The following is a 23890-nucleotide window of genomic DNA, read 5'->3' as shown; positions in this document are numbered from 1 at the left end:
AATAGATTGTGTCACTTTCTTTTCTATAATCTGTGGATAAAAATAAAAGGTATCCGTGACATCACTGGGTAAGATTAAAAGTAAAACACTGATTTTCAAAACCTGCAACAAGTTTCTTACTGCGAATCTCATGTGTCCTTCTCAATTGCACATAATGTATTTAAAAGTAAATTCACATAATCTGTATTAAGTGTCAATAATAATCTATCAAATAATATTTAAATGAAAATCTCATTAAGTGCTTAAAATACAACTAGGAGCACTGGGTATCAGCGCTTCTCTTGAATCGATTCTCTGTGGATATTAATAGTTATGCTATTCTCAGAAATGTGTGAGAAACAGAAATGATAAAGGTTGAGGGGATTTTGGTTGTAAAGAAAACATTGAGCTCTGTGGTTTGCCATAGTTTTGACGAGTGTTCATAGTTAAAGTAGTTTTTATTTTAAAATAAGGCCAGTTAGAAAAGCTTAACATTCATTTTGAATCAGGCAAACAGTTTTTAAAGGAATTATCTTCCTAACATTACAATCCCTTTTCCAATATACTGTAGAATCCTTTCGGAGACAGCATTTTGTACACAGTAAGGCACAATGTTACTACAGGCATGACTACAACATTTTTCACTGTGGACAAACAAAGGACAGGAAGAGATCCACTTCATTTTGGATCACCACAGAGGGCGGGTGAATGTTGTCCGGAGAATAGTGGCAGGAGGTCATCTGCCAAACGTCAATGAGGACCAGAGGCAAGTCCTTGAATATTTCCCTGAGTGCCATGTCGAGCTGCCAGGAGAGCCAGTCGCTGCCGTACACATCCTTGTAGCCCGTGTTGGCTGACTTGATCACTACCAGGGTAGTGGGAGATCGGCTAAGGAGCGACACCACAGCCCTACGGATGACGACCAGACGGTGTGCGTACATAGCCAATGGGTACGTGGTGAAATGAGCCCAGATGGTGAAGACGACTACAGAGTGTGCACCCCCTGCCATATCCTCCACCTCCCTGGCGATGTAGTGAAGGTCAGCCCAGGGGGTCTTGCTTGTCCGTATAGGGATCCCATGGGCCCGCCAGATGATACGGGTGTTGGACTGGGTGTCGACTGCCTCAAAGGGGCCCGATTTGCTTGATGTGTGAAGGTTCAGGCGTTTCAATGCTGCAGAAGGATCATAAGTTTTATGCAAATATATTAATTCAGACAAACAATGTGCTGGGATATGCATTAAAGAAAGAAGTTCTAAAAGTTATTTGGGTGACTTACTTGGGTGTCTTTGCATTCAACAATACTAGTTACATAATTGCCTGGCCAAAGCTTTATTAACCCATGTAAACCCATTTGAACACATGGACTTGACTACAAACATATTGACAAAATAAACTGATTACAAACTATATCATACTTGGCACAGATTCCTCCAGGTAGTCGAACCACTGACGGAGAGTGGAGTCACCCATCATAAGGATCTGTTTGTCCTTCAGGCATCCAGATATTAGTTTAGCTGAGGGAAAGGATTTTGAGTCACACACCAGGGACGTCCAGTGATCCTGGAAGTAGAATCCAGCTGGTACTGAGGTGTGCAAACCAGGACGACATTTTGTTTGTGATCCTAGAGAGAGAAAAAATACTTTCAGGCCTATGTTAGAACAACATGGGGTTAATAGATAACAGTGGGTTAATAATTAATCATATGCGTTAGGCTAAAGCATGTGATTAATTTGAAATGTTTTTATATATCCTCATTTTGACATTCATTGTGATAATCCCACAACTAATCATGTGATTAATTTAAATGTTTTTAATATCATCTATGAATATAAATTAGATTAAACAAGTAATGTAACGCCGTCAAAACAAATTGTACTGGCAAAGGACTTGCATCACCTTGAAGCAACCATTGTGGTTATGTTTTTATATTTTTTCTTCTGAAAGTCAAAGCTGTGAGAAACACATGCGGATGTCTCTGCAAAAGTCTTGTGAGTTGCAGTCAATTAGCTAGGCCTATGTCAGACTTGGCTGTTGGTTCATAAGTTTAGCAAAGGAGAAGTAGTTTGGAACAACTTACGGATTTCAGTGTCCTGTTGCTGGACATCGATAGCTGAATCGTCACCTGGTACAATAATGTTTGTGGAACTGCAGAGAAGAAGGAAGTTTACAATCATTTCAAAACGTTGTTAACAAGTAACCAAAAGTGTTTTGCATTTTTGTTCTTAGTACTGTTTACTACATGGCTGCTGTGCCAAATGTGTGCCATATGTTTCAACATCTTTGCTGCAAGAAACTTTTCATGTTTCACACCAGGGCCTCTTCCAAATAAAAGAGTTCCACATGCAATACTCAACCTGAGACAGCCATCAATACTACACACCGAATTACAGAACTATTCAATAGTTATGATGTTTAAGTTCAATGTACTCTCACCTAAAGTCCTCTCTATCATCAGTAATGGTTCAATTAATATATATATATATATATAATAATGGTTTTAATCACTAACGGTTGAATGTGGGCTGGTCTGACCTAATTCCCTTAAGATACATTTTCCCCAATATTTACATTTTGTGTTGTTCCTAAAAGTATTGAGATATTTCCTACACATTCCCAGACTCATTTTATGCCATGCTTATATGACTGTACAGCAGTGAGCAAAATGGGACGTGCAATTTAATGACGCCATCACATTGTATTCCTGAGATGATTAAAAGATAAATGACTCTATGTAGAATTTCGGCATCAAATGGGAAACCGTCCAAGCAAATCAGACTGTAATACATTACAAAATGATCATTAACCTCTACAGGATTGATGGTCCCCCTCGTGACGGTTGAGATAACGTAGGCTAATACGATTAGCATGAGATTGTAAGTAACAAGAATATTTCCGAGGACATAGACATATCTGATATTGGCAGAAAGCTTAAATTATTGTTAATCTAACTGCACTGTCCAATTTATAATAGCTATTACAGTGAAATAATACCATGCTATTGTTTGCGGAGAGTGCAGTTAGGAACTTAAAAAGTTATTAATAAACCAATTAGGCACATCTGGGCAGTATTGACACCCCATTTTGAACACAAATGCAATGGTTCATTGGATCAGTCTAAAACTTTACACATACACTGCTGCCATCTTCTCTTGCATTTCAAAGATGGTAAAACATTTTTAAAAGCGCATGGTCTTTTCTTTCTATTATCTTTTACCGAATCTAATGTGTTATATTCTCTTACATTCATTTCACATTTCCACAAATTTCAAAATGTTTCCTTTCAAATGGTGTCAATAATATGCATATCCTTGCTGCAGGTCCTGAGCTACAAGGCAGTTAGATTTGGGTATGTCATTTTAGCCGAAAATTGGGAAAAAAAGCGACCGATCCTTAAGAGGTTTTTAAGCAAAGGGCCTTGGTAACTACATTCCATTCACCTCATATCAGTCCACATACAGTAATACACTACCGTTCAAAAGTTAGGGGTCACTTAGAAATGTCTTTGTTTTTGAAAGAAAAGCACATTGTTTGTATATTAAAATAACATCAAATTGATCAGAAATACAGTGTAGACATTGTTAATGTTGTAAAGGACTATTGTAGCTGGAAACAGCTGATTTTTTAATGGAATATCTACATAGGTGTACAGAGGCCCATTATCAGCAACCATCACTCCTGTGTTCCAATGGCACGCTGTGTTAGCTAATCCATGTTTATCATTTTAAAAGACTAATTGATCATTAGAAAACCTTTTGCAATTATGTTAGCACAGCTGAAAACTGTTGTGCTGATTAAATAAGTAATAAAACTGGCCTTCTTTAGAGAAGTTGAGTATCTGGAGCATCAGCATTTGTGTGTTTGATTACAGGCTCTAAATGGCCAGAAACAAAGAACTTTCTTCTGAAACTCGTCAGTCTATTCTTGTTCAGAGAAATGAAGGCTATTCCATGCGAGAAATTGCCAAGAAACTGAAGATCTCGTACAACGCTGTGTACTACTTCCTTCACAGAACAGCACTAACCAGAATAGAAAGAAGAGTGGGAGGCCCCCGGTGCGCAATTGAGCAAGAGGACAAGTACATTAGAGTGTCTAGTTTGAGAAACAGACGCCTCACAAGTCCTCAACTGGCAGCTTCATTAAATAGTACCCGCAAAACACCAGTCTCACGGTCAACAGTGAAGAGGCGACTCTGGGATGCTGGCCTTCTAGGCAGATTTGCAAAGGTTTTCGGATCACAAAGAAGAACATCCGTGAGACGCAGAACAACTGAAAAGATGCTGGAGGAGTGCTTGACGCCATCTGTCAAGCATGGTGGAAGCAATGTGATGGTCTGGGGGTGCTTTGGTGGTGGTAAAGTGGGAGATTTGTACAGGGTAAAAGGGATCTTGAAGGAAGGCTATCACTCCACATTGCAATGCCATACCCTGTGGACTGCACTTAATTGGAGACAATTTCCTCCTACAACAGGACAATGACCCAAATCACAGCTCCAAACTACGCAATAACTATTTAGGGAAGAAGGAGTCAACTGGTATTCTGTCTATAATGGAGTAGCCAGCACAGTCCCCGGATCTCAATCCTATTGCACTGTTGTGGGAGCAGCTTGACCGTATGGTATGTAAGAAGTGCCCATCAAGCCAATCCAACTTGTGGGAGGTGCTTCAGGAAGCATGGGGTGAAATCTCTTCAGATTACCTCAACAAATTGACAACTAGAATGCCAAAGGTCTGCAAGGCTGTAATTGCTTCAAATGGAGGATTCTTTGACATAAGCGCAGCTTGAAGGACACAATTATTTCAATTTGTAAAAAAAAAATCATTATTTATAACCTTGTCAATGTCTTCACTATATTTTCTATTCATTTTGCAACTCATTTCATGTATGCTTTCATGGAAAACAAGGACATTTCTAAGTGACCCCAAACATTTGAATGGTAGTGTACAATGAAGTATCCTACTGGCTACATTCAATGTCACTAAAGAATGAATTGAAATGATCTACATTTGTTCTTTATTAAAATAACTATAGAAGTTTAATGTATTATTAATAATAAATATAGACCTATGTATTGTAGTTCACAGCTCAATTGAAAATGACACACAAAGCAATACACAATAGTACTGTATACTGTTGTAATGGTTTTCCTCCTCTTCGTCTGAAGAGGAGTGGCGAGAAGGATCGGAGGACCAGTATGCGGCGTGGTAACTGTCCATGGTTGTTTATTTAAACACATAAACTGAACACTCCATACAAAAACAATAAACGTAACGTGAATAACCAAAACCAAAAACAGTACCGTGTGGTGTAAACCACAGACACGGAAACAATCACCCACCAAACAACAGTGAAACCCAGGCTACCTAAGTATGATTCTCAATCAGAGACAACTAACGACCTGCCTCTGATTGAGAACCATACTAGGCCGAACACAGAAAAACAACCTAGACACACAAAACATAGAATGCCCACCCAACTCACATCCTGATCCACTAAAACAAACAATTAACACAATAACTAGGGTCCGAACATGACAACTGTATCCTCGTTCCCACTGTGCTCCCTTCCTTAGTGGGACCACTCATTAATACCAGAAGAAGGCCTCTTAAAATAATAATAAACGTCATTCCCTTTAAACAGGAAATCCCCTATTGTTGACTCTTTCCAGTTTGGCCTTGTACATGGGACCCTCACAGCCCAGCAAACCTTACTGCTTTACATCAGCTGATAATCCAATGTTGAATAAATAACAAGTGATTTGTCTGTCACACCATACATGTTTCCCCCCCGTATCTTCTAAATGAAAAACCAATAATGTTCTCTTTGTATACATAGTTTAGTTATTCTTCATCATGCAATACATTCTTTTGTTTGTCATTTGGGGGAGGGATTTTGTTTGGGTTTATCATAAACCTCTGTCGTTTTGTCATACTGTTCTAATTTTGCGGGATTAGTCCAAACTAGCTGCACCCTGCCCTTATGCGTGATAAATCATCTGAAATAATATATTTGATTCAATGCAACTTCATCTTTGAGGACTGACAGTGAAGAACCCACCACAGAATCTTCACCTCAATAACCCCACTGCAAATATATATGTTAATGTTTATTCTCTTTCACTTTTTGGTCTGCATGTGCCTCAACTCTGCATGGTCTCAACTCTGTCCCAAATTTCCTTTGGTATCATGGCTTGTGTTCCATGTTATCCAATAGGATATCTAAGGCCAGCTAATTGTTTTTGGTCCTGGATGTGCATTGCACAAAACTAAACTTGGAGTGAAGGCTATATTTTGCCCTCTATGTGTAGACCGACTAATCTACCAGCTCAGTTTGTGATTAACATAATTATTATATGGATTGTATTGCGTATAATTGCATATAAACCCTGTGAGTTGTAGAAATTTGTACATACATTGCCTTTAGAATGAATTTACACTCTGACCTTTCCACATTTGGTTTTACAGCTTGAATTTATAATGTATTCAATTCAGATTTTGTCGTCACTGGCCTACACACTATTCCCCGTAATATCAAAGTGAAATCATGTTTTTCAAATTAATTAAGTATTCAGCCCCTTTGTGTTGGCAAGTCTTAAGTTCAGGAGCCAAAATCCACTTAACAAGTCACATAATAAGTTGCATGGACTCACTCTGTATGCAATGATAGTGTTTAACATGATTTTTGAATGACTACCTCCTCTCTGTACCCCACACACAAATATCTTTAAGGTTCCTCGGTCGAGCAGTGAATTTCAAACACAGATTCAACCACAAAGACCATGGAGGTTTTTCAATGCCTCTTAAAGTAGGGCACCTATTGGTAGATGGGTAATACAAAAATGCATGGTCCATGGTGAAGTTAATAATTACACTTTGGATGGTGTATCAATACACCCAGTCATTACAAAGATACAGTTGTCCTTCATGCCAATGGTGACTTTAAAATAGTTAGAGTTTAATGGCTGTGATAGGACAAAACTGAGGATGGATCAACAACATTGTAGTTGCTCCACAATACCAACCTAATTGACAGAGTGAAAATAAGGAAGCATGTACATTATTAAATATTCCCAAACATTCATCCTGTTTGCAACAAGGCACTAAAGTAATACTGCAAAGCAATTACATTTTTGTCCTGAATACAAAGTGTTATGTATAGGTAAAATCCAAAACATTACTGAGTACCACTCATATTTTCAAACATAGCGGTGGCTGCATCATGTTATGGGTATGCTTGTCATCATTAAGCCCTGGGGAGCAGTGGTGAAAACAGTACCTAAATGTCATACTTGAGTAAAAGTAAAGATGCCTTAATAGAAGTAAAAGTACAATTAAATAAGTAAAACACTAATTGATTAAGAGTCTAAAAGTTTTGTTTTAAATATACTTAAATATCAAAAGTAAGTGTAATTGCTCAAATATATTTAAGTATCAAAAGGTAAAGTATAAATCATTTAAATTAACTTATATTAAGCAAACCAGACGACACCGTTTTCTTGTACGGATAGCCAGGGGCACACTCCAACACTCAGATATAATTTACAAATTAAGCATTTGTGTTTAGTGAGTCCACCAGATCAGAGGCAATAGGGATGACCAGGGATGTTCTCTTGAGAAGTGCATGAATTGGACCATTGTCCTGTCCTGCTAAGGAGTACTTTTGGGTGTCAGAGAAAATGTATGGAGTAAAAAGCACATTATTTTCTTCAGGAATGTCAAAAACATATATCGTAAAAATAACTGCTGGAGAGTCCTTAACAAAACAGAATGGATCTGAGCACAAGAAAAATCCTAGAGGTAAACCTGGTTTAGTCTGCTTTCCAACAGACACTGGGAAATTCACCTTTCAGCAGGACAATAACCTAAAAAACAAGGCCAAATATATACTGGAGTTGCTTACCAAGAAGACAGTGAATGTTCCTGAGTGGCCGAGTTACAGTTTTGACTTAAATCTGCTTGAAAATCTATGGCAAGACTTTTAAAGGGTTATCTAGCAATGATAAACAACCAATTTGACAGAGCTTGAAGAATTCTAAAAATAATAATGGGAAAATGTTGCACAATTCAGGTGTGGAAAGCTTACCCAGAACGGGTGTGAATCTTACATAAATTACATTTCATGTTTTCACTTTGTCATTATGGGGTGTTGTGTGTATATGGGTCAGAAAACAAATCAATTTCATCCATTTTGAATTTAGGCTGTAACAAAAAAAAATGGAATAAGTCAAGGGGTATGAAAATTTTCTGAAGACACTGTATCTACCTCTTTAGAAGGGTCGTCTCCACCTTGGAGAGTACTGCCTGGTAACCGCCCATGCTGTGGTAGGTCAAAGCATGGCAAGGCAGGGAAGATGGCCGACGACAGAACCAGGTCTCCCCAGTGACTGGCTCTCTGTACTCACAGCAACACTGTGCGTCATTCCCCACCAGCCTAGGACTTCTCTGGGCATTGCACATCACCGTTTCCTGCTTGCCACCCTCCTCAAAGTAGCCTTGGAAGTAGACCTTATCTGGGTCCTGTTCCCTTTGCCTACACAGTACCTGCACAGCCTCGCTGGAGTGCACTAGGCGGATGGACACCTTGGCAGGTCCGGGCCAAAGCAGGGCCAGACGGGCAGTGTAGGTGCCATTAAAGTGGTCTGTTACAGCTCCATAAGTACTGGCCTTAAGTTCTGAGTTAAACAACTTGGCCTGAAAAAAGTCCCCTCCATAGGTTTTGATCCTGTTTTTAGTATCTCTAGCTATCAAAATCACATCTATAAACCCTCCAACTGTGTGGTTTGAATTGGGGTTGACAACAGAGAATGAGCACTTAGTGGGGTTTGTGGCCTCATCTGTGGATAAGGGGACAACAGGCGGTAATGACCATTGTAGCTCTGTGAGCAGAGATTCCCATTCCTCTTTACTTATTAAGGAGTCATTGGTTGGTGTAAATGTCCTGTTGGTGATTCCACTACAACTTGTGAAGCTAGTGTGGTTGTATTTGAGATGATTGGATGGTGACACATTCAGCAGGCACTGGTTGAATTGACATACCTACAGTGAGACAAAGAAAGAATCTGTTTATCACCAAACAAACTATTGGCCTAATCATTATATTGACTAAAGCCTAGAGGCACATATAAAGTGTACCTTAATACCTCTTGAGCTTAGTATAGCTGTCTTACCCCATCAAAACCCCAAACACAGTGCATTCGGAAAGTATTCAGACGTCTGGACCTTTTCCACATTTTGACAAGTTACAGCCTTATTCTAAAATTGATTAAATTGTTATATTCCCTCAATCTACACACACAATACCCCATATTGACAAAGCAAAAACAGGTTTAGAGATTTTAGCAAATGTATTAAAATTAAAAACTGAAATATAACATTTACATAAGTTCAGACACTTTATACTCAGTACTTTTGTTGGAGCACCTTTGGCAGGGATTACAGCCTCAAGTCTTCTTGGGTATGACGCTAGAAGCTTGGCACACCTGTATTTGGAGAGTTTATCCCATTCTTCTCTGCAGATTCTCTCAAGCTCTGTCAGGTTGTATGGCGAGTGTTGCTGCACAGATATTTTCAGGTCTCTCCAGAGATGTTCAATTGGGTTCAAGTCCGGGCTTTGGCTCCTCAACGACACTCAGAGACTTGTCCCAAAGCCACTCATGTGTTGTCTTGGCTGTGTGCTTAGAGTCATTGTCCAGTTGGAAGGTGAACCTCCACCCCAGTCTGACGTCCTGAGTGCTCTAGAGCAGGTTTTCATCAATGATCTCTTACTGACTAGTCTCCCAGTCCCTGCAGCTGAAAAACATCCCCACACCACGATGCTGCCACCACGCTTTAATTATTTTTTACAATGATGGCCTACCGGGGAACAGTGGGTTAACTGCCTTGTTGAGGGGCAGAATGACATATTTTTACCTTGTCAGCTCGGGTATTCAATCCAGAAACCTTTCGGTTACTGGCCCAGTACTCTAACCACTGGACTCCAATCAGGTTGTAGAAACATCTCAAGGATGATCGACGGAAACAGGATACACCCGAGCTCAATTTCGAGTCTCATAGCAAAGGGTCTGAATACTTAAGGTGTTTCTGTGATTTATTTTTTATCAATTTTCTAAAATGTTACTAGGCATTATGTGTAGATTGATGAGGATTTATTTAATCAATTTTAGAATAAGGCTGTAACATAAAATGTGAAAAAAGGGGAAGGATATGAATGCACTGTATAATCTTGTATCAATAATGCTGTCGTAAACAATGTATAGCTTCAAAATGGTTAAAACAAAATAAATGTTTAAAATGTTAGAACTTACCAATAATACATAAATGCAGATCAGTAGTATCAAAGCCAATATCAGTAGCTGAAGCAGTCTTCCCATCCTCCATATATCTGCTGGTAAATTAAAGAGAACATCAAAGTGACCTTGAGTACAGTAATAATAAACAGTCACAATTATACAAATATGAATGAAAATGTGTAAATTAATAGAATGACCTATAATGTAGGTCTGGTTTATTCTCAGAGGGGAAGCTGAATTTATCAAGTTCTCAGCAGGATTGATTGGGCAAATCAACAATATGCTTTGCTTTGTACTTGGACTCTGGAGAGAACTTCACTGCTAGAGAAACACATGAGGATGGTGGACGCTAAAGTTAGCCATCTAGCTGACTGCATGCATTGTTTTGTCAACTTGCTGCTTGTCTGGTCACATTTTCAGTTCTGTTTGGTAAAGTCTACCACAAAATATTCTTGATGAAAATAGAGAGCTGCTAATTCAACGGTTGTTGCTAGTGCATGAAGCTATACACTGCAGCTCGTGCTCGCACTGGAGGAGACGCAGATGGGCACCGTCTGGAGGCTTGATAGAGAGCAATAGTAATGGCATCTTTTTGTTGGCACTAACTCCGCCATAGCTCGTTGACCAAAGCCAATTGGGAAATTACTTGTTTGGATGGTAAACATCGATTTAGGAGATCAGCTAACGTACGTTTTTGTAAATCTTGATGCATTTATGTAATCCAAAAATCACTTAAAGCAGGAAGGTTTCATAATTCATAAAGGTCATGTTAACTGACTGATATTATTGTTGTTCATTGTCTTGAAATATAAAGGCAAAACCTAGATTTGAGCCAATGTCATAATAGCTGAAACTTTAATTACTACAACCTTGTGAAAGTGACAAAGTGGGCCTCCCGAGTGGGGCAGCGGTACTTAGTCACTGCATCGCAGTGCTCGAGGCATCACTACATACTCGGGTTCGATTCCAGGCTGTGTCACAGTCAGCAGTGACCGTGAGACGGCATACAATTGGCCCAGCGTCGTCCGGGTTAGGGGAAGGTTTGGCTCACTGTATTTCCTTGTCCTAGCGACTCCTTGTGGTGGGTCAGGTGCCTGCAAGAAGACTTCAGTCGCCAGGTGTACGGTGTTTCCTCCGACACATTGGTGCGGCTGGATTCTGGGTTAAGCGAGCAGTGTGTCAAGAAGCAGTGTTGCTTCTTGGGTCATGTTTCGGAGGATGCATGGCTCTCGACCTTTGCCTCTTCTGAGTCCGTACGGGAGATGCAGCGATGGGACTAGACTGAAACTACCAATTGGATATCGCGAAAAATGTGTAAAAGCACAAAAGTGACAGGTTTTTATTTGATCAAAAACAACTTTATATTGAAGGCTACTATTTGTTTTGTAACAGAGGGGGTTAATATAAGCATTGCTGTCTGGCTGTCAGACCTCATCAACATCATTATGGATATAGCCAAGTAAATACCAATAGAACAAAGGCTCAAACAAACAGAAATGCAGCTAGTGTTTCATTCCAGGTGCAATGTTTGACATGACTGTGGTAGCTGAAGTTTGCTAGCTAGCTTGCTAGCAAGTGACAAGAACATTAGCAAAGATACTGGTAACTAAGCCAAGATATCTCAACAGTGTCATATCCAATGGGAGCAAAATAAGCATTGTGTGCAGGGACAAGCAAGGAGGTGGGCAAAGCCAAGCAAGAGAGTGAGATCCTATTGGCACGTTTTAGCATGTATTTGCAAATTTCCATCAGGGAACGCCTTCTCTGTGAAGTGCACGAGTGCAATAAATACATTTGCCCATGTACTCCTTTTAAACAACAAAAAAAGTCCACAAAACTTAGTTCACACTGTTCGTAACAGAAAAGAAAACTAAATTGAGATATAATGTTCCATTGACAAAAAAAATGTGTAGAACGTTGGCCAAGTTTCATCTACCTCCACCTTCTCCTTCTTCCCGCCGCTGGACTTCCTCTTATTACCCCATTTGGTGGTGAGTTCTAAAGGGACATTTCTGATTTATACATCCTGTGAGATATCGGGCTCCTAGCAAAGACTTATAGATGACCTGTTGCCAGTGGGTTTAACGACGAATATGAAGCGAGGGTCAGCCAACGAGAGCATACAGGTCGCAGTGGTGGGTAGTATATGGGGATTTGGTGACAAAATGGATGGCACTGGGATAGACTGCATCCAATTTGCTGAGTAGAGTGTTGGAGGCTATTTTGTAAATGACGTCGCCAAAGACAAGGATCGGTAGGATAGTCAGTTTCACGAGGGTATGTTTGGCAGCATGAGTGAAGGATGCTTTGTTGCGAAATAGGAAACCGATTCTAGATTTCATTTTGGAATGGAGATGTTTAATGTGAGGCTGTAAGGAGAGTTTAGAGTCTAACCAGACACCTAGGTACTTGTATTTGTCCACATATTCTAAGTCAGAACCACCAGTAATGATGCTGGACGGGCGGGTGGGCAGCGATTGGTTTAGGTGCATGCATTTAGTTTTACTTGCATTTAAGAGCAGTTGGAGGCCACAGGAGAGTCGTATGGCATTGAAGCTTGTCTCGAGGATAGTTAAGAGTGTCCAAAGAATGGCCAGAAGTATACAGAATGGTGTTGTCTGCTTAAAGGTGGATCAGAGAATCACCAGCAGCAAGAGCAACATCATTGATGTGTACAAAGAAAAGAGTCGGCCCGAGGATTGAACCCTGTGGCACCCCCATAGAGACTGCCAGAGGTCCGGACAAGAGGCCCTCCGATTTGACACACTGAACTCTGTCTGAGAAGTAGCTGGTGAACCAGGCGAGGCAGTCATTTGAGAAACCAAGGCTGTTGAGTCTGCCGATAAGAATGTGGTGATTGACAGAGTCGAAAGCCTTGGCCAGGTCGATGAATACAGCTGAACAGTATTGCCTCTTATCGATGGCGGTTATGATACCGTTTAGGAACTTGAGCGTGGCTGAGGTGCACCCATGACCAGCTCGGAAACCAGATTGCATTGCGGAGAAGGTGTGGCTGGATTCAAAATAGTCGGTGATCTGTTTGTTAACTTGGCTTTCGAAGACCTTAGAAAGGCAGGGTAGGATAGATATAGGTCTGCACCAGTTCGGGTCTAGATTGTCTCCCCCTTTGAAGAGGGGGATGACCGCGGCAGCTTTCAAATCTTTGGGGATCTCAGACGATACGAAAGAGGTTGAACAGGCTAGTAATAGGGGTTGCAACAATTTAGGCAGATAATTGTAGGGTCCAGATTGTCTAGCCCGGCTGATTTGTAGGGGTCCAGATTTTGCAGCTCTTTCAGAACATCAGCTATCTGGATTTGGGTGAAGGAGAAATGGATGAGGCTTGGGCAAGTTGCTGTGGGGGGTGCAGGGCTGTTGACCGAGGTAGGGGTAGCCAGGCGGAAAGCATGGCCAGCCGTAGAAAAATGCTTTTTGAAATTCTCAATTATTGTGAATGTATCGGTGGTGACAGTTTTTCCTAGCCTCAGTGCAGTGGGCAGCTGGGAGGGGGTGCTCTTATTCTCCATAGACGTTACAGTGTCCCAGAACCTTTTTGAGTTTGTGCTACAGGATGCAAATTTCTGTTTGAAAAAGCTAGCCTTTGCTTTCCGGACTGCCTGTGTATATTGGTTCCTAACTTCCCTGAAAAGTTGCATATCGTGGGGGCTATTCGATGCTAATGCAGTACGCCACAAGATGTTTTTGTGCTGGTCAAGGGCAGTCAGGCTGGAGTAAACCAAGGGCTATATCTGTTCCTGGTTAAAAAAAAATTGAATGGGGCATGCTTATTTCAGATGGTGAGGAAATCACTTTTAAAGAATAACCAGGCATCCTCTGATGGAATGAGGTCCATATCCTTCCAGGATACCCGGGCCAGGTCGATTAGAAATGCCTGCTCGCTGAAGTGTTTTAGGGAGTCTTTGACAGTGATGAGGGGTGGTCGTTTGACCGCAGGCCCATTACGGACACAGGCAATGAGGCAATGGTCGCTGAGATCCTGGTTGAAGACAGCAGAGGTGTATTTGGAAGGCAGGTTGGTTAGGAGGATATCCATGAGGGTGCCCGTGTTTATGGATTTGGGGTTGTACCTAGTAGGTTCATTGATATTTGTGTGAGATTGAGGGCATCAAACTTAGATTGTAGGATGGCCGGGGTGTTAAGCATTTCCCAGTTTAGGTCACCTAACAGCACAAGCTCTGAAGATAGATGGGGGGCAATCAATTCACATATGGTGTCCAAGGCACAGCTGGGGGCAGAAGGTGGTCTATAGCAAGCGGCAACAGTGAGAGACTTGTTTCTGGAAAGGTGAATTTTTAAAAGTAGAATCTCAAATTGTTTGGGCGCAGACCTGGATAGTAAGACAGAACCTTGCAGGCTTTGTCTGCAGTAGATTGCAACTCCGCCCACTTTGGCAGTTCTATCTTGTCGGAAATTGTTATAGTTAGGGATGGAAATTTCAGGGGTTTTTGTGGTCTTCCTAAGCCAGGATTCAGACACAGCTAGGGCATCCGGATTGGCAGTGTGCTAAGGCAGTGAATAAACACATTTAGGGAGGAGGCTTCTAATGTTAACATGCATTAATTTAACCAAGGCTTTTATGGTTACAGAAATCAACAGATGAGAGCGCCTGGGGAATGGGAGTGGAGCTCGGCACTGCAGGGTCTAGATTAACCTCTACATCACCAGAGGAACAGAGGAGGAGTAGGATAAGGGTACGGCTAAAGGCTATAAGAATTGGTCATCTAGTACGTTCGGAACAGAGAGTAAAAGGAGCAGGTTTCTGGGCATGGTAGAATAGATTCAAGGCATAATGTACAGACAAAGGTATGGTAGGATGTGAATACAGTGGAGGTAAACCTATGCATTGAGTGACGATGAGAGAGATATTGTCTCTAGAAACATCATTTAAACCAGGTGAGGTCACCGCATGTGTGGGAGGTGGAACTAAAGGGTTAACTAAGGTGTATTGAGCAGGGCTAGGGGCTCTACAGTGAAATAAGGCAATAATTACTAACCAAAACAGCAATGGACAAGGCATATTGACATTAGGGATAGGCATGCATAGTCGAGTGATCATAGGGGTCCAGTGAGTGGCTCGGCGGGCCGGAGCTAGCAAGCTAGCAAAAGGGCCTTAGAGGGACATCTCAAAATTAAGATATATGCAAGTCATAATTATGAGACACTAAATAATCATATCATGATACTCTAGTGGCCGTTCTAACAAGGAAAATAAATGTCTTCAAAAATAGAAGGCAGTCAGGAGGAGCCAAGATCAGGTGGGACAATTCTAGCCAATGAGAGGACAGATACGCATGTGAACAACAGGCACAACCATTTCCACTAGTTACCACAGACAAAGTCAAAATTGGCTATATAATAAAAATTCTGGATAGAAATTATATCCAGGTGGAGCAGTCGGCAGTGCTCGTGCCAATGGAAGCTGCTCAGCTGGGGCAGAGAAAATAGGATTCTGCTCTATTTTTGAAGTGATGCTGTTGTTGTGGACCAATCACAGGTGACAGTAGGCGTGAAGTTTTTGGAAAAAGTGGACCCTTGTCTCTTCTTTTTTAGTTTTGATGTTGAGTCTTTGCCGGACAAAGTGATGTTAGGATATGTAAGTTATCCTGTACGAGCTTTAGTGCCAAATACATTAAGTTGTTACAGGTGTCAAGCTTATGGGCAGTGTGGCAGCAGTGTGTAGGAGGGAGGTTCTTAGGTGGGAGAAGTGTGCAGAAGGGCATGAGACAAAGGAATGTGTAGCATTGGGGAAAGTACTGTTATGTGTTAATTGTAGGGGTGCCCAAGGGGATCTGTACCAGTACAGAAGGATAGGCCAACAACTGATATATGTTTCAGTAAGATTGGATTTTTAGCATTTATAGCATTTATAGTACTCCAGGGATAGAACATAAGTCGCAGAAAATTGTTGTGGTGGCAGCTGCAGAGAGATATTTGGGTGTACGAGAAATTAATTCAGAAGAGTTACAGGGTGTGTTAAGTGGTGGTGTCCAATCCTTTCCGGGTTGTTGGCCTGAAATAGGACTAAATAGATTTCAATAATGGAGTAGGGTAGGGTTGTTTTTTATTTGTGAGTGTAGTGTTAGATGGTAGGGTATTTGCTTATTATTATTATTTTTTCAAGCAAAGTATAAGGGAGTTGTGTTCCAGTCTTATAGGTGGCGGTAATGCAACATTTATTGGATGCCAACCACGTTAAACCTCACCGAAGAAGACTAATCACAGTCGAAAACTTTGCATGGGTGGTGATACGTCAGCACCTATGTCCATCAGCAGGACCAGCTAACTTGCCCACTCTAGCTAGCTGGCTAACACTATCAGTGTACATTGTCACGTTTAACAATAAAAATCAATGTTTTGGAATAGTCATTTTGTTGCAGTTAAATACCTTTTTATGCATGCTTATGTTGTTGAAGTAATACTTTTTTGCATGTTGATTTGTTTGTTAATTTCGTGGATTTGGTCACCTAGACCTGGGAACTCGGTGATATTCCGCTGACTGTCTGAAAAGGTTTTACATAAGGGCATTATCATCATTTTGACAATTTCACAGTAGGCTATTATTCCAAACACAAAGTGTGGAAATACAGTTTGCTTCAACACACAATCTAAGATGGCGTAGCAGTCGGATGTGTGTTTGTCTTATCCCGTGTAAATAGTCTGTTTTTCGTACAATTGAAGTCAGAAGTTTACATACTTAGGTTGGAGTCATTAAAACTCGTTTTTCAACCACTCCACAAATTTATTGTTAACAAACTATAGTTTTGGCAAGTTGGTTAGGACATCTACTTTGTGCATGACACAAGTACATTTTCCAACAATTGTTTACAGACAGATTATTTCACTGTATCACATGTCATAGCTGAATCAGAATTAGTTAGGTAACATTGATAAATAATATATTTTATCTACTTTCATAATATGCTTCTCTAGGGAAAAGTGACTTGGGGCCCAGAGAGGGGAGAGGTCAGGCTTGTCCTTTACATGTCTGGTAATAGGCAGAATATCAGAAAGGGAGAAGTCAGGTTTGAACATTGTCTTCATAATGAATATATCTGTTAAACCATGTGAAGGGCTCCACTATGTCTGTACTCCAGTCACTCCCTAATTTTCCCATTGGGGGGAGGAGTATGGCAGTGTCTGGAACCATTGTATGTCCCCTCTGATGTTGAAACTTGTCTTTCATAGTATATGACCTAGAGGCTCACTCCTCTCAGGGAGCTTGTCCAGGGGTGGGTTGTATTTGAGATGGGAGTATCTAGAATTGACAATTGATATATGCCATTGGATGAGGTAATGTTTTGGTAATAGGAAGTACCAAGAACGAGAAGTAGAACCTCGTCTTAGAGAGCAAACTGAACGATAATTTATAGCTAATGCTATCTGGCTATGGGATACTCCTCTCTCAAGTAAAAGGCCTTTGTGCAGTTTTCCTATTATCTGTGGTTTGTCATGTCAACTGGGGGGTGGATCTTTGTTATAAAAGATCTCAGTTGCCATTATGTTGACACTCAGAATTAATTTATAGACACTGAATTGATCTGAGAGACAAAGGGCTATGTTGAAGCTCATATAATGAAAATATGAAGTTTAAAGTATAACTCTGACTTGTGTGTGGTTTGTAAACTCTCCTTTCACTTAGTACTACAGGAAATTACCACGACACACAATTCCAGTGGGTCAGAAGTTTACATACACTAAGTTGACTGTGCTTTTAAACAGCTTGGAAAATTCCAGAAAAGTATGTCATGGCTTTAGAAGAGTCTGATAGGCTAATTGACCTCATTTGAGTCAATTGGAGGTGTACCTGTGGATGTATTTCAAGGCCTACCTTCAAACTCAGTGCCTCTTTGCTTGATATCATGGGAAAATCAAAAGATATCAGCCAAGATCTCAGAAGAAAAAGTGTAGACCTCCACAAGCCTGGTTCATCCTTGGGAGAAATTTCCAAATGCCTGAAGGTACCACGTTCATCTGTACAAACAATAGTACGCAAGAATAGACACCATTGAACCACACAGCCGTCATACCGCTCAGGAAGGAGACGCGTTCTGTCTCCTAGAGATTAACGTAATTTGTGTGAAAAGTGCAACTCAATCCCAGAACAACAGCAAAGGACCTTGTGAAGATGCTGGAGGAAACAGGTACAAAAGTGCAACTCAATCCCAGAACAACAGCAAAGGACCTTGTGAAGATGCTGGAGGAAACAGGTACAAAAGTATCTGTATCCACAGTAAAACGAGTCCAATATCTACATAATCTGAAAGGTCGTTCAGCAAGGAAGAAGCCACTGCTCCAAAACCACCATACGGTTTGCTGCACATGGCGACAAAGATCATACTTTTTGGAGAAATGTCCTCTGGTCTGATGAAACACAAATAGAACTGTTTGGCCATAATGACCATTATGACCGTTATGTTTGGAGGAAAAAGGGGGAGGCTTGCAGGCCAAAGAACACCATCCCAAACGTGAAGCACAGGGATGGCAGTATCATGTTGTGGGGGTGCTTTTGCTGCAGTAGGTACTGGTGCACTTCACAAAATAGATGGCATCATGAGGTAGGAAATGTATGTGTATATATATTGAAGCAACATCTCAAGACATCAGTCAGGAAGTTAAAGCTTGGTCGCAAATGGGTCTTCCAAATGGACAATGACCCCAAGCATACTTCCAAAGTTGTGGCAAAATGGCTTAAGGACAACAAAGTCAAGGTATTGTCCATCACAAAGCCCGGACCCAAATCCTATAGAAAATGTGTGGCGAGCAAGGAGGCCTACAAACCTGACTCAGTTACATCAGCTCTGTCAGGAGGAAATGGCCAAAATTCACTCAACTGATTGTGGGAGGCTGATGGAAGGCTACCTGAAACGTTTGACCCAAGTTAAACTATTTAAATGCAATGCTACCAAATACTAATTGTGTGTATGCAAACTTCTGACCCACTGGGAATGTGATGAAAGAAGTAAGAGCTGAAATAAATCATTCTCTCCGCTATTATTCTGACATTTCACATTCTTAAAATAAAGGAGTGATCCTAACTGACCTAAGACAGGGAATTGTGAAAAACTGAGTTTAAATGCATTTGGCTAGGTGTATGTAAACTTCTGACTTCAAACTGTATACACTACCTTTCAAAAGTTTGGGATCACTTAGAAATGTCCATGATTTTGAAAGAAAAGCACATTTTTTGTCCATTTAAAATAACATTGAATTGATCAGAAATACAGTGTAGACATTGTTAATGTTGTAAATGACTATTGCAGGTGGAAACTGCTGATTTCCTTTTCCTGGAATATCTACATAGGCGTACAGAGGCCCATTACAAGCAACACACACTCCTGTGTTCCAATGGCACGTTGTGTTAGCTAATCCAAGTTCATCATTTTAAAAGGATAATTGATCATTAGAAAACCATTTTGCAATTATGTTAGCACAGCTGAAAACTGTTGTCCAGTTTAAAGAAACAATATAACAGGCCTTCTTTAGACTAGTTGAGTATCTAGAGCATCAGCATTTGTGGGTGCAATTACAGGCTCAAAATAGCCAGAAACGTTAACAGTGAAGAGGCGACTCCAGTATGCTGGCATTCTAGGCAGCATAAAACACAGAAAAATATAGTTTGACTGCACTGGTTCTTTAAAGTAATCCCCCCAAAAAATCATCTATTTCTTTCAAAAGTATCTGTCACCTGATTACAATCTTTTTGCTGGTGAAGTAATTGATTTGTTTTAGGATTTTTGCAATCAAATTATACGTGTGTGTAATCAGTTACTCCCCAACCCTGTTGACAGGAATAAATACTCAGTCACGTCTACCTGAAGCAAGGAATGAGGTCTCTGTAAATGTAGCCTATTGGGCAGGCTGTGCTGCAGCTGGTGCATGTTGGGATGTGTCCTTTCCACTCCAGCATAGCTGTAACGCATTTGCACTTCAAAAAGACTCGTTCAAACTTGCTTTCTAGTAGGCAACCAACCACCATGTCATAATGAAAGATGATGTTCAAACACTTTATGCTGGATTTGTTTGAATACAGGCAGGCTATATGGATTATATCTAAACATAACTAAACTTTCCTGTAAAATACAGTAAACAGAGCAGTAAATCCCTCTGAAGAATGCAATCTTGCACCACTATGGGGCTTTAACAAAGTTTGCTACAGCCAATGCTTCATACTTCTGACAGTCCAAAGCAGTCCTTAAATCAAACTAGAGTATCATCAATAGTCAACAATTAATCAAAAGGCGTTCATAGGCTATCCGAGAGTTTGTTCTTATTGGCCTTATTGGACAACAAAATACAAAGTGTACGAAATACCTTCAAAACTGTCACTGTTGGCTCTTATGCATATGAACTGAGCAACCATGATAGGCCTACTGAAGTAAATAATAATAAGGAAAACATAATGATGCATTAGATACATTAACCTAATATTCATATAGTTCTGATAATGACACTTCTTTTGTGAAGACTAAACCACCATAATTGTTATTTTACAATCATGTACTTAAATTACTCAAAATATACTATTTCCTGCATGGGAAACAAGATTAATTTAACACATCTCGACAATCTGGTACAAAAAAAGTAGAGTACTGAGTAGTCTACAAACTCGGAAAGGTTAAGTCACTAGCTAAGTTTCCATGAACTTGTACAGTGATTTTCTTTGCTGACATATAGAAAATAAACTCGACAGTTGTACATTTCCATTTAACCATCTTTTATCGGTGCAATAAAATACAATTCATTCATCAATTAAATTGTAGGTGAACATATAGGCCTATGTAGGACCAAAGTGACAAATATGATGATTGAAAATAGTTGAAATGTTGGCTAGGCGGCTATTTCAGTGGCTGATTGACTGATGTGCTCTGTACAGCTCTGACATCATTACAGGCGAGACAGTTATTTCAAGGTAGGATTTCAACACTCTTGAATGATTACAAATGTAACACTTTCAGAGCCTTTATATTAGCAAAAACTATAGTGTCGAATAATAATGAGGTGATTGAAGTGTTTCCATTACCCATTTAGGCCAATTGTGCAGTTTCATGTCTACGGTAGCCCGTAAAAGCCCGAACAGATATAATGCAAGAATTCAGTAATGTTTGCAATATTCTCATAGTTATAATGTGCCAACGTATCGCCACGGTCCGTGCCATGGTGAAACGTGCACTCCTGTAGATCGGAAACAATTGGATGGTTAAACTTGCCAGCCAACCACAAAAGTAAGGCGAAGCAATTCAGGCATTATTGAAGGTCTGTACAATCCTTGTCCTGCAAATAAACATTATTTGTATAGTTGAATGTTTATTTTGCAAGCAGTAGGCATTTAAAATTAAATGTGAAGTGGAACGTTAAAGTTACGGTGACATAACGTGCCCTACGTAGCTACCTTCAAAAGGATTCGGCAATCACCATTTACTCGAAAAACACCGTTTCCACCATCATTTGTCACAATAAAGAAAGTTCTACAAAACAAATATTCACCCCTGTGGAACGAATAAAAATGTTGTCTATCTTTAGAAGGTTTCTCCTATATCTGCCGCTTCAATTAGACTTTTGTCGGATTAACCTGTGTCAATGGAAACATGTATAATGTAGGCTACATTCACTTTTTAGGTTAACAAGAACAACAAATAATGAAAATTGTAGGTATCAAAAATATGAGGTAGGCCTACTGATTTCTATAATTCCATGCAAAATTAGGCTATGGAGTATTTTGATACTTGATTAATCTGGGTGGTTAATAACAAGCCGAAACATTTACAAGACCTTCTTCAATGGTTAAGCAGAGTGTAAATAATCAAACTAATCTTAGGAAAACGCTCCAGATCATACGTTAAATGTTACCATTATTCATGGAGTCTAGTAGCCTACCCCACAAAACGGATATGAAATAGTATTCTCCATACACTCTCTAAAGTCTTATTTACTCACCAGGTATTATTTTGAAAATATATTGTACTTACAAGCGCATCTCCACAGAAATACCCTCTTGACGGACTCGTGGACGGTGCTGAATGGTTAGTAATTTATGATTATCTCCTATAATGGCTTTCGACCATCTCTCCCCACCTAAAAAACAGCTATCCACCCTATGACTGTAGCTGAATTTAAAAAGGTCCAATGAAGCCGTTTTAATCTCATTATCTAATCATTTCTGGGTAACAATTAAGTACCTTACTGTGATTGTTTTAAATTAAAATCGTTAAAAAATATATATACAAAAATTGATTCTTATCAAAGAGCAATTTCTCAAGTTTAAATTTTCTAGGACTGTCTGTCTGGGCAGTATGCCAAAGAGAGAGTACGTTTTTTTTTTATTGGTCACGGCCACCAACTGCTAAAAATTTTTTTTTTTTTAAACAGACACATTCAATAACGATGGAAGTCACCAAAAATTAAATGAGCCTTGATTTTATGAGTAATATAGATCGACATATCATTGGATATATTCCTCTGTATGCTTAAAGGAAAGGTTCACCCATTTTGCCCATTTTGAATGTTATATTGTTTTTGTGCATTTCTGAGTGATGGTCTATCGATTCCCTGGATCATTTTAGGTTTTCATGTGTATCTGAGTTATTGGCATTCAATCAGTTAGAAAACTGTCCGGTATGATGTAGCACCGTGATAAAGTTGCTCTCACTACCCTGGAAGTTAATAGGAATACGACTTTTAGATCGCAAAAATTTCTATCATACATGTCAGATTTTAGTACTGGCTGATATCATATTTTGGGAGGATTTCTTCTCTCAAACGAGCCATTGATCATATTTTGAGGAAATTCCTAGCTCTAAAAAATGTGTAATTTAACTGAGGGTCTTGCACATTTTTTCTATTTGTCTGCCTCTTTAGTCCAGGGTGCATTGCATTGTGCCGTTGCCAGAGATATTATAGAAAGGGGATAGGAATCCAATGAATGAAAGACCGTATAACGCCCCACCCAGTAGACTGTCGATCAATCGCGTTCACGTTGTCAAAACACCTTTCTAGCTACGTTACAAGTTATGTTGCACTTGGTGACGTCTGACTGTTTAATCCTAACATTGTTGGTGCCGACGTGGATAACAATATCAAATCTAATCAAATTGTGTTAGTCACATGCGCTGAATACAACAACAACAATACCTTACAGTGAAATGCTTTTTAATTTTTAAATTGATTTATTATTTATTACAAAAAACAAAAGGAAGGGGTAACATTAAATTATTAGAACATGAAGGACAAACAATACAGCATCAAGACACTATCAAACATGTACCAGTCTTTCCGCAACAGAGACATATCCTTATGTGTGAGGGTGATAGTGGGTGATAGTGCATGATAGTGATATAAAATATGTCGTAGTTTCCTTTCTCATGATCACAAACTTGTGAAACCCGAACCCTCCAAGTAAAAGACAGAAGAAAACAGCAAACAACAATGTAAAACAAATTATAAAAAAATAATACATTTAAAACAAAGGACATCAAGGACAACTGAAATCATAACAGCAATGAAAACTGTACATGTTTGTGTGCATGTCTGGCACTTCTACATGTATGTGTGTGTTCTTGTATGTGTTTATTTGAATGAGAGTGTGTGTATATGAATGTGTATAA

The 23890-nt window shown here is 39.9% G+C and overlaps 1 protein-coding gene across 2 annotated transcripts; it reads right to left on the bottom strand.

Moving 5' to 3' along the window:
• Positions 1 to 418: 418 nt before the first annotated feature.
• LOC139366034 (NXPE family member 3-like) lies at positions 419 to 22595 on the bottom strand. Of its 2 annotated transcripts, none has more exons than XM_071103116.1 (6): positions 22256 to 22595; positions 10284 to 10363; positions 8243 to 9015; positions 2061 to 2128; positions 1398 to 1604; positions 419 to 1153 (listed from the first exon to the last, which is right to left on the bottom strand). In XM_071103116.1, the coding sequence occupies exons 2-6, from the start codon at positions 10347 to 10349 to the stop codon at positions 621 to 623; spliced, it is 1647 nt and encodes a 548-aa protein (XP_070959217.1). In that variant the 5' UTR covers positions 10350 to 10363; positions 22256 to 22595; the 3' UTR covers positions 419 to 620. The 2 variants fall into 2 exon arrangements, with proteins under 2 accessions (XP_070959217.1, XP_070959218.1); XM_071103117.1 differs by lacking the exon at positions 22256 to 22595 and adding an exon at positions 10466 to 10554 and having other exon boundaries at positions 10284 to 10360.
• Positions 22596 to 23890: the final 1295 nt, after the last annotated feature.

Source organism: Oncorhynchus clarkii, chromosome 14 (assembly GCF_045791955.1).
Source record: "Oncorhynchus clarkii lewisi isolate Uvic-CL-2024 chromosome 14, UVic_Ocla_1.0, whole genome shotgun sequence".
Taxonomy (NCBI): domain Eukaryota; kingdom Metazoa; phylum Chordata; class Actinopteri; order Salmoniformes; family Salmonidae; genus Oncorhynchus; species Oncorhynchus clarkii.
This window is presented reverse-complemented; position numbering and strand designations above follow the sequence as displayed.

What these genes read in the sequence shown, in the direction of transcription:
- LOC139366034 (XM_071103116.1), bottom strand. Translation starts at nt 10,349, where the DNA reads ATGGGAAGACTGCTTCAGCTACTGATATTGGCTTTGATACTACTGATC. An exon ending in GAGACGACCCTTCTAAAGAG is followed by an intron (nt 2,129 to 8,242) that starts GTAGATACAGTG and finishes TCTTCTCTGCAG; the next exon opens with TTCCACAAACATTATTGTAC. An exon ending in GCAACAGGACACTGAAATCC is followed by an intron (nt 1,605 to 2,060) that starts GTAAGTTGTTCC and finishes TTCTCTCTCTAG; the next exon opens with GATCACAAACAAAATGTCGT.